Source organism: Motacilla alba, chromosome 1A (genome assembly GCF_015832195.1).
Source record: "Motacilla alba alba isolate MOTALB_02 chromosome 1A, Motacilla_alba_V1.0_pri, whole genome shotgun sequence".
In the NCBI taxonomy this organism is placed as follows: domain Eukaryota; kingdom Metazoa; phylum Chordata; class Aves; order Passeriformes; family Motacillidae; genus Motacilla; species Motacilla alba.
In genome coordinates, this window is record NC_052031.1 from 35,328,694 (window position 1) to 35,346,555 (window position 17,862).

Consider the following 17,862-nt stretch of genomic DNA (forward strand, 5'->3'; position numbering starts at 1 on the left):
TCTCTTGCCAAGCCATTCTTTTGAACTACATATTTCAGATTAATTTTAAAAAAACAAGTTTTGCAGATGCTTGATGCTTTGCAGAAAGGTGAGGGTAACCAACCAGTGTTATTCTCCCTGGGTTTCCATGCTGATTTGACACAAACAGTTTTTTCTCCAGAGCCCTGGTCTTTTTATGCATTCGGAGTTACATTTCTCAGTACATCTGGGGAAAGCCAAACAGCATTGCCCTTTCTCATTCCAACTGGAGCCAGACAAAAGCCTGAGGTTCTCAAACTCTGAGGGCAGTGACAGGCGGTAGGAAGCAAGAGGTGGCACCTACTGGCAGGAATGAAACAACCTGCAACTGAAAGGACAGAGCTCCCACTTCGGGAGAGGGTGGTGTCCATTTCTCACCCTCAGCCACCACTTTTATCATCAACGCAAGAGTTAACAGTCACCTAAATTACTTCTACAGACATAGTTCTGGCCTGAGACAACTCAATGACTTCAGAGTTGACAGGAGCAATAAAATCTAATTTAGCAATCCCCAGATTTTAGAGTAGGACAATACTGTTAGATAACTACTATGTTCTTTCCCAGGAACTACTGGTTTGATAACTTCTGTAGCAATTTTCAATACCTGAGGCCATACTCTCAGATCTTTCACTGCAAAAAGCCTGATCTATGGTTGACGAGAAACCGAAAAATAAAGTATCTCCTTGGGAATTATTTTGAGACCTAGTAGTCTAGGCTATCAGCTACACAAAAAAAAAAAAAAAAAAAAAAAAAAAAAGCAGGCAACAAAACCCTCAAAGCTATATCCAGCTTTTACAATGGCATCATAGCCCAAAGCAGAAGCCTCTACTTGTTGAAGAAATTCTCCTAAAGGAAGGTACAGTTCCACTCAAGTTCAAACTACCACAGTCACACACATTAAAAAAGTGAAGCTATGAAAACACTCCTGGGGTGGTAACTTGGAAGTTACCTGCAGCAGAACAAGAGCATTCTGATGTCTTCCTGTAAACAGGCTTAAATGAACCCTGTAGAGGAGAGTCTCCAGCAACTGAAAGGACACAAGATTTGGGTTTTCTCCCCCTCCTGTCACTTCCATTAGGAACTGTAGCATCCTCCCACATACATAGTCTTTTCCATCGAAGGAATTCTCCAAATTCAAAAACTAGAGAGAAATAAATAATAGTAACAATAATCACAATAAAAGTAAAGCTTCTAGGTTAAGGTTTAAAAAACACACAGATCACAAAATAATGCCTTTTGCTATCTTATCACACCAAATTTTCATATTAAACCTCAAAAGATACCACTTCTAATATGTACAAGAACACCCAAGTTTTGTAATCAATGTAACACATTGATTTTAAATAACTTTTACTATCTGAGGAAAACTGATGATTTCTACAAATAACCTGCAAGAACTTGAATAGTTTCATTTTCAACTTCTGAGTTTTCAAAAACCTACAGAGCTTTTCATTTGGCACTTTCCCTGTCACACATGCTGACTTTACAGAGTAGAAAACACACGCTTTACAGGAACATTTAATATATACTTTGAAACTTTTACTTACTGTCCACCAAATTTGATAAGAGGGAGCATATTCCACTGCTGTTTCACACATTTCCTGTATCTCCTCCTTGGTTCCTCTTTTTGAGAAAAGTCTGAGGTAATGACACCAAATTTCAGGATTTTCTTTGTTGTTCTCCAGGGCTCGAGCCAAAACATTTAAAGTAGAATCTAAACACTCAGATGATGAGCTGTAAAAATTAAATATTGAAAAAAGGACTCACATCAACTGTGTTGGTATTATGACTTTCACAGTATCAAATATGAAAATGGATGCTTTTAATTAGAAGGCAAGTCACACACAGTATCTTTTCTTACTAGTTGTCATTTACGATCAAGGTTTCAAAGCTCCAGCAAGTTTTCAAGTTTCAGAGATTATGAGGTACCATTATCATAGTGCACAGAAATAAGTATTCTATGATGACTGCCAATTCAAATAAGAGTCCAAATTAACTGAAAATTGGTAAGACTGATCTGTAAGCAAAGTTCTCAAGCTGCAAGGATATAAAGGCATTTACATCATACAGGCTTAAGAACTTCAGTAGGTATTTTAGAGGTGTAGTAAAAAGTAAGTTATATTTTTGTTAAATATTTAATCTATTTTCTATATTCATTAAATATATGCCTTTATTTCAGCATATCATACAGGTTCTGTCTCTAAGACATTAAAAAACTGAAAATTTATTTTTTGAAATAAAAATCATGAGATAATACCCACCAAGTAATATAAGATTAGCTGAAATAACTGACTATACTGCAAACCACAGAACTGAGCTTTAATTCATAAATACATCTTCCATAAAACCACAGAATGCTTCTGAGGTCCCCCTTATTCTCAAAACATCTTTAGAAATTATTTTGCATGGACATTTATAAGAAGAAATGTACAAGTCTCAAAAAAAACCTAACACAGTTAACCATGCATAAGTCTGAACCTTTCCCAATCCCACTACTTTCACTTACTAGAGCAGCCAAATTTCTTCATACTACTGAGGAAGTAGGAATGGGAAAGATGGCTGTTTTAAGAAAAGGATACATATCTTCCACTAGGGTTTCTCCCTTCTTTTCTTGATTATTTCCCAAGTACACTTATATTTAGAAGGCATGCTCTTCTCATGCTGCTACTTGCTGGTCATACTTCAATTACTGGCCTTTCCAGTTCTACCCCTCCTATTGTTCAGGCACCTACTGATACAGTTAAACTAATTTTTTCGTATATTTTCCACTATCCAAAGTTTAAACAAGACTTTAAAGTAGAACTGCTCCTCTCCATTCCCCCTGCTTCCTGCTACAGTTGCTCAACTGTACCTCACTATTAAAATTGAAATCAATCATCATAATGGATGAAACCATCCTAACAGAATTCCTATTCAAATGATCCGATTGCCAAGAGAAATATGGTACCCTGCAGCATAGTTTTAAGGAAGAGAAGCTAGAGAAACTCAGGAAACCAAAGTTAAAAAAAAAAAAATCACAAAATAAGAAACCAAGTGCTCAACTGGATGATTTCTACAGAGATAAAACAATTATCAGAACTGTACTTATTCCAACCATTCACTCTGTAGAGAATGATTTGAGTTCATTGGCCCACTTTTACTGCTGGAAGTACAACATTCCACTGTAATCTTACACAGAGCACTTTTTAAACATGAACAATTACTTCTCCCACATTACTTTCCATCAACTTCCATTTTGAAAAAGAATCTACCCAAAGATAAACCATCAGCTTAATTTATTACTCATATACTGTACTAAATACAGTAGGAAATATAATCTATTTTTTAACATGCTTAAAGTAATGAATAATTTGTGGCATTGTTGAAGAAAGTACTTTAACATCAAACAGGAAACTTGATCACAGCAGCACGGGCAAATGCAGCAAGGTCTCAAATGTAGCAGACATACCCTTCATTTTGATTCAAGTATTTATATGCAAGTTTAATCCAAAGCTGTACATCACAGGGGTTTTCTTGAACACTTGCTTCCAAGTTGGAAATGTCATCAGTCTCACTTGTAAAATACCGGACATCATCGGGAGTCACCACAGTATCAAGCACTGGAAGTCTCTTTTTAGGTTCTGTGGGATGGGCTGTAAATAATATACAAATCTTTTTTAAAAGAAAATTTCCTTTTTAGTGACTTGTAGTGACCTGTAACTTTCACAAGAGGTGGCATTTATATATTTCAAGTACACCCATTGATCACAACTAAATAGCATGATCTCAGCACCCTTCAAACTGTATTGCCTGCAGAGAACTGGTTATATTCCAAATGTGAAGGAAGGAATGAAAGAATTAGCAGTAAAGGCTGCCTTGATCAACAGACACCAAATAAGGCAGTTCATCAGGCAGCATTAGGAACTAGACATATTTGACAACGAAAAATTCATCTCCATTATGAGTCTCAAAAAATCTTATTTAGAGATTTGCTGACAAATCCTAAAGCTCCTACCTGCAAGATGCTCTCAGGTTACTGATGCTCTAGCAGTTTCCAAGTCTCAAATGCTGCTTAACTACAGCATTTTTTAACTCCTGACCTCACACCAAATACAAATTCTGTACAAATTTAAGGTAACTGAACACTGGTGTTTTACTATTTAAAGTTTGGGGGGAGGGGGAAGGAGAAAGCAAGGCTGTTAGCAAAATAAAACTTTTTTTAAATCCTAATGGTATATGGGCAAGGCTGAAACATTCTAGAGAAACATTCTAGAGTTCCTTATGTTCCTTTTAAGAACATAATTAGAAATTCCACCCTAATTTCCAGTCACATCAAAGAAAAGAATTGAATAGAATTACAAGTGTAGGTCAACCTTTACCCAAAAATTTATGCAAAATAAAGTCTGCATACAAAAAGTATTAAGTCAAGAAAACTATTAAAAGCACTGGTTTTCTCAAAAAGCAGTTTAAAAATGAAGTGTTAGAAAGAGGTGGGTGGGTTTTGTCCACTAGTACTCATTTAAAGGGTGCCACACATCCAGATTACCATATTTAATAGGTCCAACAAACTGTTCCTCTTCACTGCTGCTACTATCTATGAGAGGTTTTCTCCAGTACTTTGGTCTCCATTTCCTCTTCTCTTTCCAAGTGGTATGTGGAGGTGCTGTAACAAAAGTAGCAAAAAATCTTTCACTTTTCTGTATTCAAGAGTAAAATATTTTTCCTAATAAGGATTTCAGATAAAAAGATTCTTAGTTCAACAGAAGTGCATAAAATTTTATACTAGTTATTTAAAATTTATTGCGCTTAAGTGCATAAATTAATTCTACAAATGGAACTCCAAAACTATTGTATTATGCCTTAAACTCTGTAGATTTTGTTATCATAATCAGAATTTATAATACTGAGATAAATAAATTATATTAAAATATATTCTTGGTTTACAAAATCATCAAGGTATTTACATAATTTTTACACATTTATATACATGGTATTTAATCTACCGAGCTACTTACTGTGACTTTTACTCTCGTTGACATTGCTGGCCAGAAGAACAGCCATCTGATCCACTGACATACGATCTCTGTTTACACCAAAAAGTTTTTCAACATATTTTTCTGAAACAAGAATATGTGCAGCTTAGGTAAGCACAGAGATTAAAACAATCAAGTAGCTTAACAGCAATTTAACACAACCTATTATAAATTTATGAAATACGACTGCTTTAAGAGGCATGGTAATTTAACACACTAACACAAAGAAATGAAAAATAAGCAAGTTCTGTCTGGCAACTTGCCTTTATGGCAAAGACACTGTTATAAAATTCCAGCTCCACTGAAACAGGTCAGTCCAGTAGTTACAGAAAGAACTGAGGAAGGAGAGAGGTAAAGATTCCATGCTCACTGCTCCCCAACACCCTGAATCCCAGCAATACTTTTTTTTGAATGAAATGTTCCCCAGACCAGTGATTCTTTTCTTTCTGTAAGACACCAGTGTAACTACCCACTACAAAGGACTGAAATGGACAACTGAAGAAACTTCATACAGCTGTATCTTACACACTGCTTCACATCAAAGTCCTTGCACCTAGAGCTTTTAATGAAACTCATTCCCTTCAGAAATTAATTTTTAGATACAAAAGAGAACAAAAGACTCAATAACCTGTGGCAGTGCTGATTTCCTCATCAGTGCTTTTTTCTGAACAGCCAATCAGTTCTAAATTGTAAGAGAGAATATCCTGAAAGAGCTGCTTACGGCTAAGAGTGCAATCTTTCATGTGCTGCCTAAAACAAATAAATAAGCAATTAATACATTTATCGTAACAAAATATTAAGAAGGTTTTAGTACACACTTGGGTGAGGCACAAAAAAAACAATACCCACAGAAAAAGAATTGTTTGCTTTGAAAATTGTTTAAATGTATCTGGACTTTTTCTAAACTTAAGCCTCCAACACCGTATTTAGAACTTTCCAGTTCAAATAACGTAATTATAAGAATTAGATATCACTTTATATCTTAAAGAGCCTAACAATGGTCTGATGACAGAAACTAAAAGCTGATCCAAAATAAAGTTCACTCCTATTTTACCAGTAGTAAGGTTTCCACGTTGAGTTCATTCCTAACCAATTCATATCCACTTTTAAATATATTGCACAAGGTTGGTAAAAAAATTATTTTTTAATACAATTTAACACCAGCCTTTAAAGAAACAAACTTAGCTAGTTCTTTTCCAGGAAACTAGAATTACACTACAATATTATTGGTTTTTCGCTTAATCATTGATTTGGTATACATTTTTCATATTAAGTGTGCTTAACAATATCAACCACTATGTGAGACTCTATGAGTTGAAGTTATGCTGAAGTTGTATTTAACCAGATCCATCTGAATTACTAGAAAGACGTCAGATATTCTCTATCAGGCCATACTATTTTTCTAAATTTACATCTCAAGACCCTCCTCTTTTTTCATGGCTTAGTTGAAAGGGGTTTTTCTTCCAACTAAGTGTCTTTAATAGAGTATTAAAAATAACCTTGTCTAGAACCTGTGCATAGGATCACATATCCAGATCTTTCAAAGAAAAGAAAACCGTACATATTTCAGACTCAGAGTCAGACATCTATAAGAGAGGTTTAGTTTAAGCCGCAAAAATAAAAAAGAACTTACCACTGACAGTCATCATCATTACACGTGCCTGTCAAATCAAAGCGGCAGAAACACTGTTTTGGCTCAATCATATTGCTATATGTTATTGAACTGAGGTACAGCTTTTCCTTGGTACGAAAATAAGGACTAAACCTAAAATGAAACAGTGAATTATTGTCATAAAGTACACAAGGTAAGACATGCATTTTCTAAAAAAAGTAATTAAAATTCACGTGCAGTATTAAATCTCATTATTTCCAAAACCCTGCTACTAACCAAAAGCATCATTAACCTACAGGCTAAGAACGAGGCAAAAACAAGAGTGAGAGGAAGCGAACAATGGAATACTTCTCAACCTAATTAAGCTTTCCTCTAGCATTCTCATCTCCTTCAGGTGCAGAACTTCATTAATATGAAAACAGGAGTGTAGTAAAAACCCAGTATAGAAAGCAAACTACTGAAAAGTGCATTTCAGTAGTTTATAGAAAATCTCATGTTCTAATCAGCGTTAAGACCAACATCAAATAGAAGTGCAAAGATAACTGTTAAAGACTAACTTGAGGAAACAGTAGGAAAAAAATAAACATATCAGCATTAGAATGCATAAACAAACAAAACCAGTCTTAGTCTAGCAGACTAACACTTGTTTTAAATCTTTAGCTGAAGTTCGACTACATGTTTGCAATCTCTAGCTCCTTCAGGAATTGACATCATAACCTACAAGTTAAAATGAATATTCCTGTAAAGATGGCATCCTCCATCTTCTACTATATAGCAATAAAAAAGCTGAAGCACATGGTAGAATACAACTTCTCCAATTTAAATTCAACTTATGTTGTCTAAAATTTGATGTGTAGGAACAAAAGTTCTCTTTAGTCAAAAGACAGATGTGCCAAATTGATTACAATTGCAAATCTTACTGTCAAGTCAAGATGAATCACTGTGATTATGCCTCTTTCCACTGAGGAGGAATCCAAAAATAGATGATTGAGCCAATTTTGACTCAGATTATGTAAATCCTAGCCAAGTTCAAAGACTGCATAACTGAAATATGCTTCTTGGATTTACATTGCTTCATACTAGATATAAAAATCCTGTTTTCAAACACTTAACCATGTTTTTAGTTTAGCTGTATCAAACAATGTGCAATACAAAGTAAAAGCAGCATATTGAACAAAAAAAAGGGACATGTGCATAGCAGAAAAAAAAATCTGAATAAAATAATTATATTTCCTAAACCAGGCAATATTGTTTAGGGAAAATTCAAGTTTCTCACTAGGACTTGTCTTTCTGTGGGTATCAAGGAAGAGCACTGAAGACCATATGAACAAGAACACATAAGCGTAAGTCAAAGAGCTGCTATAGTCTTCATACCTGTAGGATTTAAATAGTAGAAGAGGACTACGATACGGTCCAAACGGAAATGGTTTCACTTCAGCTTGTTTACTTTGTGATGTAAAAAAATCCATGTCCACTGAAATTTCCTAGGAAACAAATAAACAGATACACAGCAGTTGCAATATCACCTAATAAGGATAAGCTTCATGTTTAATTGTAAAACATTTACCTGACCACACAAGAGATCTTCCTTAGGCACAATAACGGCAGTACTTTTCATTAGCAGTTCTTTCAAGCTGTCAGCCTTAGCATAAAGTTTTTTCAGTTCCTCAATATTCAACCCAAGGAACAGCTCAGGCTCCTCAGAAGCCTTTTTAGAAAGTTTGTTTATAGTTTCTTGTTTTGGAGTGTCCATGTGTTTAAGATTTGGCTTAGTAAAAGAATTTGATTCTCTGAAAGATCTCCTTCGTTCTCTGTTTGAATTAGACAAAACTTCATCATCAAAGTAATTTTCTTCACTGTCCAAAGTCAACTTGTCCTGTGTAAGATCATGAAGCGATGGCTGAGGTAATGCAAATTCAGATTCCTCTTCTACGTGAGGTGTAGTATTTGATTGTTCCTTGGTTTGAAGTGCACGGGCCTCCTTCAACTTTTGAATCTTTAGAGCATATTCATACTCTAGTTGCTGCAGTCGTTTTTTCTCTAGTGCAATCAATTCTGCTGAAGGCTTTTTTGGACTCGATGCAGGGGAGGTATCCAATTTCAACATTTTGCTTGGCTAAAAAGAAAAAAAACTCTTCATTTCAATTTTCTCATCTACTGATCTATCAACAGAAAGGAAAAACATAGCCAAAATACTTAATTCAGAGTTCATAAAAATTTATTTCCAACTCTTGCCCAAAGATTTCAACAAACAGCAGAAAAACAACAAAAGTTTGCCACAATTCAAGTGGCAGATTTGCAGGTGTTGTGATAAAAATTACCCTCCATCATGTACAGGGAGGGCTTCAACAGAAGTTCTGGCCCCAATTAAAAGCTGAGCTATAAAACAAGTACATACAGTGATGTTGGGAGTAGGAGGATTAAAATTCAGAAAAATATTTTAGCCTTGTTTTTGTATATTTTGTTTTTCAAAACAGTATCAGATCCACTCTGCAGCAACTTAGCTTGATAGTTTAACAAAATCATTGATGTCTACAGACAGAATTTTCTTTTTTCACAGCCATATGGCTCCTCTTGTTACTTATCTATGAATGCCACTCCCCTAGCATTGAAATGTAGGTTTTGAAGAGTTTTCTTCCTCAAATAATTAATGCCTTTTTTTGAATTCTCAAAAATGAACAAAACCAACAGGAATATTCCCTATATTGTTCCTGAAATGTTTTCCTGAAATTCCACTTGAACTTTGTTAATCAAAATTCATACTCATTTCCAAGTAGCTTGGTTTAAAAGCATGCTGACTTACACCAAGATGATCCTGCTCTAGCTTTCGTTTTCCAATTTCCTTACTTGCTACTGCTTTTGCTCGAGCAAGTTCTTCTCCGTATTTTAATGCCAGAGCTTTTTTTACTGTAACTCGTTGTTGAACTTTATGTATCTGAAAAAATAAAAATAAAAACTAAATACTACAGTAAGATGCAAATTTACAGATATGACCAGATAATAAAATATAATTACATGGAATTAATGAGATATAACTAGATGGGAATTAGTAAGTAATTCAAAGAAAAGCCTACTGCCTCCAAAAATCAGGCATCCCATTTCAAGATTTCCAGCTCTAGAAAACAAACATTTCAGAGCACCAATTACATGTTCCTGAAGCCTCTTGAGAAATGCCTTGTTAGCATTCAAGACCTTCTCTGTTGCTTGTAGCTGTTCAGCCAGTTTGTTAATTTTGTTTTCAGCAATTCGAACATTCTCTCTCTTCTTGGCCTGTTGTTGCAATAAATTTTTCAAGACAGACTCATCCTTTATCAACAGCATTCTGAAATAAAAAAGGAATGTACACAATTTTTTCCAAAGGTAAACTACTTAGAGCAACTGCTACTCCTCCAAAACCCCAGTTACTTAAAAACACAGCTCCCCTCACTCACAAAAAGACTAAAAATTAAGCCCCTCCAAACAGTCCTAACATCCATAAGATAGTAAATACTGTCAATATATACAGCACGTTTCAGCATCCCGAGTTCAGCATGTAAGTATAATGCAGAAAAAACATTCTAGTTACAAGGACAGGGGAAGGTAAGCAAATGCTCTATCTTTAAGACTGTTTTTAATATGATGACAACCAAAACATGCATTCTTGCTTTCTGGTAAGTAACAACCTAGTTCCATCTTAGGGCACATGCACACACTTCCAGATTACAAGCCATAATATTGTGGCACAACAACAGAGTAGACAAATTACAAAAAGCTATCCATCAAAGGAAGATAAACACTTAGGTAGATGGGTGTGGCTAAAGACAGGACAGAAGGCTGTTCTTCAGCTGATGACTGACCACAACCCAGTTTGTTCACAAGACCATATAGAAATAATTAAGTGGCAAAAGAAGCTGAGAAGAGAATGCAAAGCACTTCTACTTCCAATTACTTCATGATTTGAAATTAGGGTGAGAAACGTGGAAGAGGCATGCCAGAAGAGAAAAGCCATATTAGGTGGCACAAATCATACTCTTGTCACTGAACATAAATACAGCTGAAAACACTTAGTATGAGGAATCATACTTAAAAGGTACCAAACACGACACTGACAATACAACACACTTCCTTTTGCACAGCAATAGAATTAAAGGCTGAATAGTTCAAGACAACAGGAAAAATTGTTCATTGTTCTTTAAATGCTACACACATTGGAAAATATTTTCTCTTCATCCTGTTAAGCAAAAGGTGGGACTTAGGACAGTGGAATGCATACCTATTTCTCTTCAGCTTTGCTTCTGCCTCTGTGACTTGTTTGGTCACTACTGCTATTCTTCCAATTCCATCAATTTCACCATCAGAATTTGCAGGGGATGAATTGTTCTTCACTGGATCACACTTAATTAAGCGCTGTTTCTCACGACTGAAACAAATGTTAAAAACAAAGCTGTTCAGTCGCTTCAATACACATTTGCATGCATACTCCCAAGAGTTTTTAAATCTTTGAAAAGAGTAGCAGGGCAAGATTTCAAGATAAAAGTACTTTCCACAACGGCAATCAGTTACTCTAAAGCAGTTCAAAACCCAGATTTTCTTTAAACCTCTATGTTGTCTTACCAAAAAACTGCATGGGGCGGGGTGGGGGGGGGAACCTAAAGGTGATGGCAAGGTTTTTAAACTCAGATCTTGCTTCAGGTTACACAAGTAGACTAGTTAGTAAAGGGCTACAAATAAAACACATTTTACATTAACAATTAAACTAAGGTTACCTGGCAATCTCTTCTTTTAGAAGTCTGTATTCTATTTTCTTATCTTCTGGCAGAGCCTCTGGAGTTCTCATTGGATCATTCTCTTTCTCTGATTTTGGAGGGGCTTTGATTTTTGATGCCTGTAACAATTAGACTTAAGTCAGTACCAGTCACATCAGTTTAAAATACAACTATCAAGCAGTATTTATAAGAGGAATTTCAGCACTAACTTAAAGCTGTTCAAGGCTAGTAAGATCTTTTAAGCCACTATGGTTTTGCCTAACAATGCACTGAATTTTAATTGAAAAAAATCAAACCAAAATATATTCCAAATTCTATCTTCAGGATGCAATCTTCAACAAAAAAATTTTGTTAGCTTGTGCAATCCAAATTACAATGTAGTTCTCCAGACAGGACTAACTCTTCTGATGCAATCAGTATTTCTTGACTGAATTGTAAAGTTTAAATTCCATATATAAAGTGAAATCATTAAAATTATTAAATTTTTGACAGCATTTACCTCAACATTTCTCCTTGCTTCTTTTATCATAGATTCTAGTCCTCCAAACACACTGCTAGTTGAGTTAGAGGGCTCTCCATCAGACTCACTGTCATCTGAGTCATTTAATGTAACCACAACAGACTTGTGTTTTGGAAGCTGGGGTAGGAAGGTAAAAAGTTTACAGTAAGAAGACAAAGTTAGAGACATAGGTGTAACAGAGGACATACTTACAAGAAGATAAAAAGAAGGTTAACTCCTTTTGTTGCCACTCACACCAATTCCACATTGTAAGAAAAAAAACAAGCATTTGTACATCTCCACAAGACAGTAATATTACACATAGTCTTGATATTGTAACATGAAAGGTACGCCAACATTTTCAACCTACTCCCAAGTATCTGCAGCACATTTATTGGTTCATGGTCAGAGTATACAAATCTCAAACATTTAACTCCTATACTTGATTAATTAATTTAATTGCAATTAAAATTATCATCTGTCATTTGCAAGGAATTTAAGTAACTGAGAGGTAACAGCCAATCAAACTTGCATTAGAATTGGCGTGGCGTGCTAAAACTCCCTCATCTTTCTGCTACACAATTGCGATGTCTCTTGTCCCACAGTTGTACTTAGTTGGTCTTACAGTGAGCTGCTCAGGCAGTTTAATTGGCAGAATACCAACAGAATGTAATGAATAGATGAAATCATGATTAATCACCTTTTGCCAACACAAATTTTAAAAGCTCACTGAAGATCAGGTGACTGTCAATTCCAGCACAAAGGAAAACGCACAAGCAAGCAGACAACTGAGATTAACCTCAAATGCTCTGGAGTTACAGCTTAGAAAAAAGTAACTTATTTCACATTTCCAGGACTGCTCTTCTGATCTCCTACCATAGATCTGGACAACTATAGCTATCCGTTACCCTTCATCTCAGAATAGAACCTTGCCAAACTCTAAATGTCTTTTAAAGCATTAACCCCATCAAAAAGCCACCATTTTTTAAAATGAAAAATACTCAAATTTCCACAATCAGTTCTTTTTGATACTCTGGGCAATTCTCAAGATACAAGTTTTATCTACTGCTGCTGAACATACACCAGTTGTGTCAATGTTCCACCACAACAGGATAAGCAGGTACAATTCCAGTTTATGTTTGTGCAAGGCACTGGCTTCTCCTCACAAACACTCTCTTTCAGCCACACTCACAGAATGCTTACTGATGTGCACACTATTCACTGAAATAATTCAACTCCTCCTAGAAGGAAAAGTACTTTTTTTCCCCACAGAAGTTAGTTTTCTAATCAATTTAGCACGTTAAGGAAGTTCAGCAATGGGACTGATGCTCCAGACCCCACTTTAAAGGAAGGAAGACACCAACTGGCCAGGTGCAGGAGGAAGAGCAAGACTGCCTCTGTTTTGGCAATGGTGTCTGTGCTAGTGTGGATAAGAAAATAATTGAACTATATTTACAATCTCTTAGTTCACTGTATGATGGCATATCTTGATGCTCTCTTAGGCTATAAATTCTTGTCTCAGTGTCAAAGTCTTTCTAGAAGAGCATATGGATTGTCAAGCTGACTAATAATTCAAATGCTTAACTGAAGCCTCAGTCTTCTGTGCTGTATCACTAGAGAACTTAAGTCTAAGTCTGCTCTTCACTTAAACTGATCTCAGTTTCAACTCATAGCCTTATTAGTAGGAAGCACCAGTATTTCCTTACTGTAATCACTGCTCGTGGAAGCCTCGGTACTCTAACAAACTTTGTACTTTGCACCCGTGGCTGAGACACAGTATTAATACTGACAGCAGACAGATTGCTTCTTGGCACAGGCTGTAAGTTGTCTGGAACAGGAGGGGAAGGTGGACCACTGTTACTTGATGTTTCCTAAAAAAGAGAACAAAAACACACTATACATATCTGTTTTAAAAAGCAGCAGTATAAATGAGACTGTGTCATACAAGTTTTGGAACTTGAAAATGTGATTTAGCCAGACTATTGAAATGTACTAGACAAATGTTGCAATTCTGCAGTAATGTCAAAAAGGCACAAAGAGCAGGCCAATTATTCACAGGTCAACTGCCAAAGACCCTTTAAGTGAAGTCAAAACCAATATATTTTTCAAAAGTACAAGCTTAGCTTCTCACTCCATGAGAAACCCTCAAAACAGCAACAAAAAACAGTGAACCTCTTCCAACGCCTTTTCCTAGGAGGCTGAAACGAAGTTACTTGTCTTACTTTCTAACTGAAAAGTTCAAAAGTAATATACATTTTCTGGCAGAAAACTCCCATTCCTTTGACTTACTCCATTTCCTTGAACTCGATTTTCTGAATTAGTAAACTTGAAGTTTACTAATTCATTCAGAAATAACATGAAAGGTGCAATTTATAATTCCAGAGTGGCTCTTGTTGATTTTTAAGTCTCTAGAAATGCAGCATAATACCCCTCTAAGCCTCACTTACAGCAGGTCACATTGAAATTTTGGTCAAGATTGCCATCTAGAGGCTTACACTCAAAAAACAATGGAGTACCTCAGCTCTGAAAGCACGCTTGTTGGCTAGAGACTTGAGTAATTCTTCTCTTAAGAGCATCTCCTCCTCCTCTTCCTCATCAGCAAACGGAGGTTTTGGCGGCTGTTCAGGCTCTTCAGGGGGAAGAGGGGGAAGAGGTGGAGGTGGCTCAAGAGAAACACAAGGAATACCCTCCATGTAAAGATGGCTCAAAGACTGTACGGGCTGAGAAAATAAAACAAAGGTTTGAAATGTGAAAATTACTACCCCTTTTTGATTACTTAGCAGAGGTTGAGACCGAGATTATTCCATGGTTTAGAAGTAACCTAAACTGTGTCAGTTTAATTAACATTCAAACTGCACTTACATCCCTGTCAAAGGCTGTGACTGAAAAGCAAGTTATTTCTCACAGAGGTTAATGGAAGCAATAAACTTAGATTTAGATAGTGAAAGCTGTGGAGAAATACAAACTGAATGTAAGTGATAATGTGAACCAGAGGTCATCTAGCCAGAGAAATATAGCTGACCAGCAGTCTTTAAACTGTTTTATTCAAGTGTCTTAGCTAACACAATTACAATTTCTCTTAGTCAAAAGTTCAGAAGCTGTCATGAGAAGAAATGGTACCTTTCTATTACTTTTCTGAGAAGAGGAGCAATCATTCACTGAAGAAAATGGTAATGAAAAAAACTCCACACTAATTGAACTTCCATGTGGACTTTTAGGTGAGGAGACAGAAAACAGTCAAAAGGCACAAAGTTTGAATGACTGATGAGCTGTATGTCTTGGCTTTCCCCCCCTCTAGGTAACAAGTCAGAGATCAAGCTTATCTACCCTACATACGTAGCCTAGAGATAGGGGGCAAAGTTGCCTTGTGCTAATAGCTCCAATTCATTCTTTTTCCTTATGTGCTTCAGACAATTTTTGTTTTCTGTATGAGAAAGCACAGCTCTTACAATGAAGGCAGTTTCAATTCAATATGGAAAACCTCCATTAATCAACAACTGCATCAGCCAAGAGGCAGCTGAAAGAAAGAGTTTTTAAAAAGCAACCAAAGTTGCTAACAGACAGTTCAAGGGAATCATTAAACAGAATATAGTACCAAAACCAGAATCTACATGTAGTCCTAGCTTTAGCACTAGAAATCAGATACAAAATGAGAATTATCAAGGTTACTTACTGGAATTGGAGGAGGTAGTGGCAAGGAAATTGGTGGTACTGGAGGTGGAAAATATCCTATTGGACACTCAAAGAAAGGAGGCTGAACTGGGGAAGAAGCTGTAATTAAAATACTGAATGTAAGATATCTGACAGGTATTTATTAAACAACAACTCGTGCTTTATGCTTCAACTGATTTAATGTAGCAGAAAAGACAAACATTTTTATGATGCACTAATTTCAAAGGCAACACCAGGCACAGCACAGTGCCTTTTTTTACATGTGTGTATATTTTTTAAGAGTAGTTACATTTTCTTTTTCTGTTTTATATACTAAATATAAATACAGCCAACCAGTACTGCTAAGGTAATGCAGCCCTCAAACTGAATTTAAATCGCAAGAATTTACCTTCTCAAACAAGATTATCTCAGTAGCCTGATTACAGGCTACCAAAAACACAACACAACACAAGGTAGAACAGAAGCAGACCCAAAGCACTGCTGATACATTCTGAAACATTGAACAAGAAATTGAGATGCTTTATCAAAAGACATTTGTGTAGCTTATACATACAAAATAGCAGGTGTAGTATTTTAACAATGTATAAGGCTGACAAGAAAGGAGAAAAAAGAAGCAAAAAAAAGAAAAAAGGGTCGAAGATGAAAAGCAAGAGAAAAAAGTAGCCAATCAAGTACTATGCTTAATAAAGTTTTCTCAACTCTGCACATGTTGAGATGGAACACAGAAACCCAACTACCTTAAATGCACCTCAGACTCAATAGTCAATAAATCATTTAGGCTGGAAGAGACTTCTGGAAGGTGTATGACCCAGCACAAGTGCCCAAAGCAGGGCTGCCTCCAAAGTCAGGTTGTCAAGTTCCAGGTATATTTGACCATGGAGATTCCACAACATTTAAACCTGCACTAGTGTTTGACTATCTTCTATCTAAGCAGAATTTGCTTTGTAACATTTTAAGTGTTGCTACCTGTCCTGCTGCCATTTGACCAGCAAGTCTGGCTGTCTTGTCTGCAACTGCCCACTATGTAGTTGAAGACAAGAGCAAAATCCTTCCTTAGCCTTCTCAACACAAATGCAACTTTCTCAGTCTCTTTCTGTAAGCCAAGTGCTCCAGTCTCCCAATGCACTTTACGAAAAACAGGCCTGAAACAGCTTTCCTTAGTCAGAAATGTCTTTTGCTAGGCTCATTCTAGAATGCCACTCTCTCCTACTGTGAAACCAGGTAACTGGCAATCTCATCAGTGATTAACAGGCCCTTCCAGCCACTGACCCCCAACAGTCACAGTGCCACAACCCAGGCGGCTCGCCTGTCACCCAAAGCCATACTGCCACCCACATGTCACTCAATGTCCACTGGGACCCCCAGGCCCATTTTTTTTGCAAAGCTGCTGTTTGTCCAGTCAACACCCTGCACTGATTGGGAATATACAAGCATAAAGCTACAGTACTGCAATGAGAAAAATACACCCTGAAGACCTTAAAAATACCACTACAGCAGGGATGGAAAGAGTCAGCATTAACACAATTAGCTCACCTTAAAATGTTAGTTCTATAATTCAGACAGCTCAAAACACTTTATTTCTAGAATAGTGGCTTATTTCCTACATTTTACCTATTTTTACCAACCACCATATAAGAAAACTGTAACTAAATCTTACCTGGTGAGTTAGTTTCACTGTCTGTATCCATAGCAACTTCATCATAATTATCATACTGATATATGCCTCCTGCACTCTCTGTAGACTGCTTATCCAAAGACCATCTCAAGTCTGTATCTGATGACTAAAAACATAAAAAAGTATTTTATTTACCTGGTCTTACATCATTATTTCAGAATAAACCACTAAGAAATAAATTTTGGAAGATGGCCCTTAGAATTTTTTCTTCTAATTGATTTATAAATACCATTTACTTATCTTGAACAAGAAGAAGAAGAAGAAACTGAATATTACTTTTAATCAAGTCCACTGCAAATAGCAACTAGACAAATTGACAGGCAGTTTTAAATCTCTTGCCTGATGATAGGGTGGGGGGAGTGTTATGATACATGGAAACAATTTTTAAATACCTTTTAGGTCATTATATATCTGGTAAATGGACATGGTTATATATTTCTGAAAGACTGCAAGTGATTTAAGTGTTTTATTATTTCTGGTAATCTGCCATGGCAACTACCAAGAATGCTTGAACTATCCTTGCTAGAAACAACTCTCAGGTGAAGAATCTTTTTATTCTCCCAGAAGGAGCCACATGCCACACTGAGACAAACCCAGAGACTGTCAACTCATAAATCATATTGTTTAAA

At 36.1% G+C, this 17,862-nt stretch overlaps 1 protein-coding gene across 5 annotated transcripts in view; it reads right to left on the bottom strand.

Annotated features, from left to right (window-relative positions):
- The window catches only part of ZFC3H1 (zinc finger C3H1-type containing), a 41,815-nt gene that overhangs the window by 13,077 nt on the left and 10,876 nt on the right, over positions 1–17,862 (bottom strand). For 4 of the 5 annotated variants that reach the window (XM_038153791.1, XM_038153790.1, XM_038153789.1 and 1 more), the window contains exons 6-23: positions 17,216–17,339; positions 15,560–15,657; positions 14,403–14,606; positions 13,593–13,757; positions 11,887–12,024; positions 11,388–11,506; positions 10,895–11,041; positions 9,790–9,964; positions 9,446–9,577; positions 8,210–8,758; positions 8,017–8,126; positions 6,664–6,795; positions 5,659–5,780; positions 5,013–5,114; positions 4,544–4,660; positions 3,467–3,650; positions 1,566–1,752; positions 968–1,159 (exon numbers count right to left, since the gene is read on the bottom strand). In XM_038153791.1, coding sequence (XP_038009719.1) covers positions 968–1,159; positions 1,566–1,752; positions 3,467–3,650; positions 4,544–4,660; positions 5,013–5,114; positions 5,659–5,780; positions 6,664–6,795; positions 8,017–8,126; positions 8,210–8,758; positions 9,446–9,577; positions 9,790–9,964; positions 10,895–11,041; positions 11,388–11,506; positions 11,887–12,024; positions 13,593–13,757; positions 14,403–14,606; positions 15,560–15,657; positions 17,216–17,339 — 2,997 coding nt within the window. The remainder of the gene's footprint in view (positions 1–967; positions 1,160–1,565; positions 1,753–3,466; positions 3,651–4,543; positions 4,661–5,012; positions 5,115–5,658; positions 5,781–6,663; positions 6,796–8,016; positions 8,127–8,209; positions 8,759–9,445; positions 9,578–9,789; positions 9,965–10,894; positions 11,042–11,387; positions 11,507–11,886; positions 12,025–13,592; positions 13,758–14,402; positions 14,607–15,559; positions 15,658–17,215; positions 17,340–17,862) is intronic. The other variant, XM_038153792.1, reaches the window with a different exon arrangement.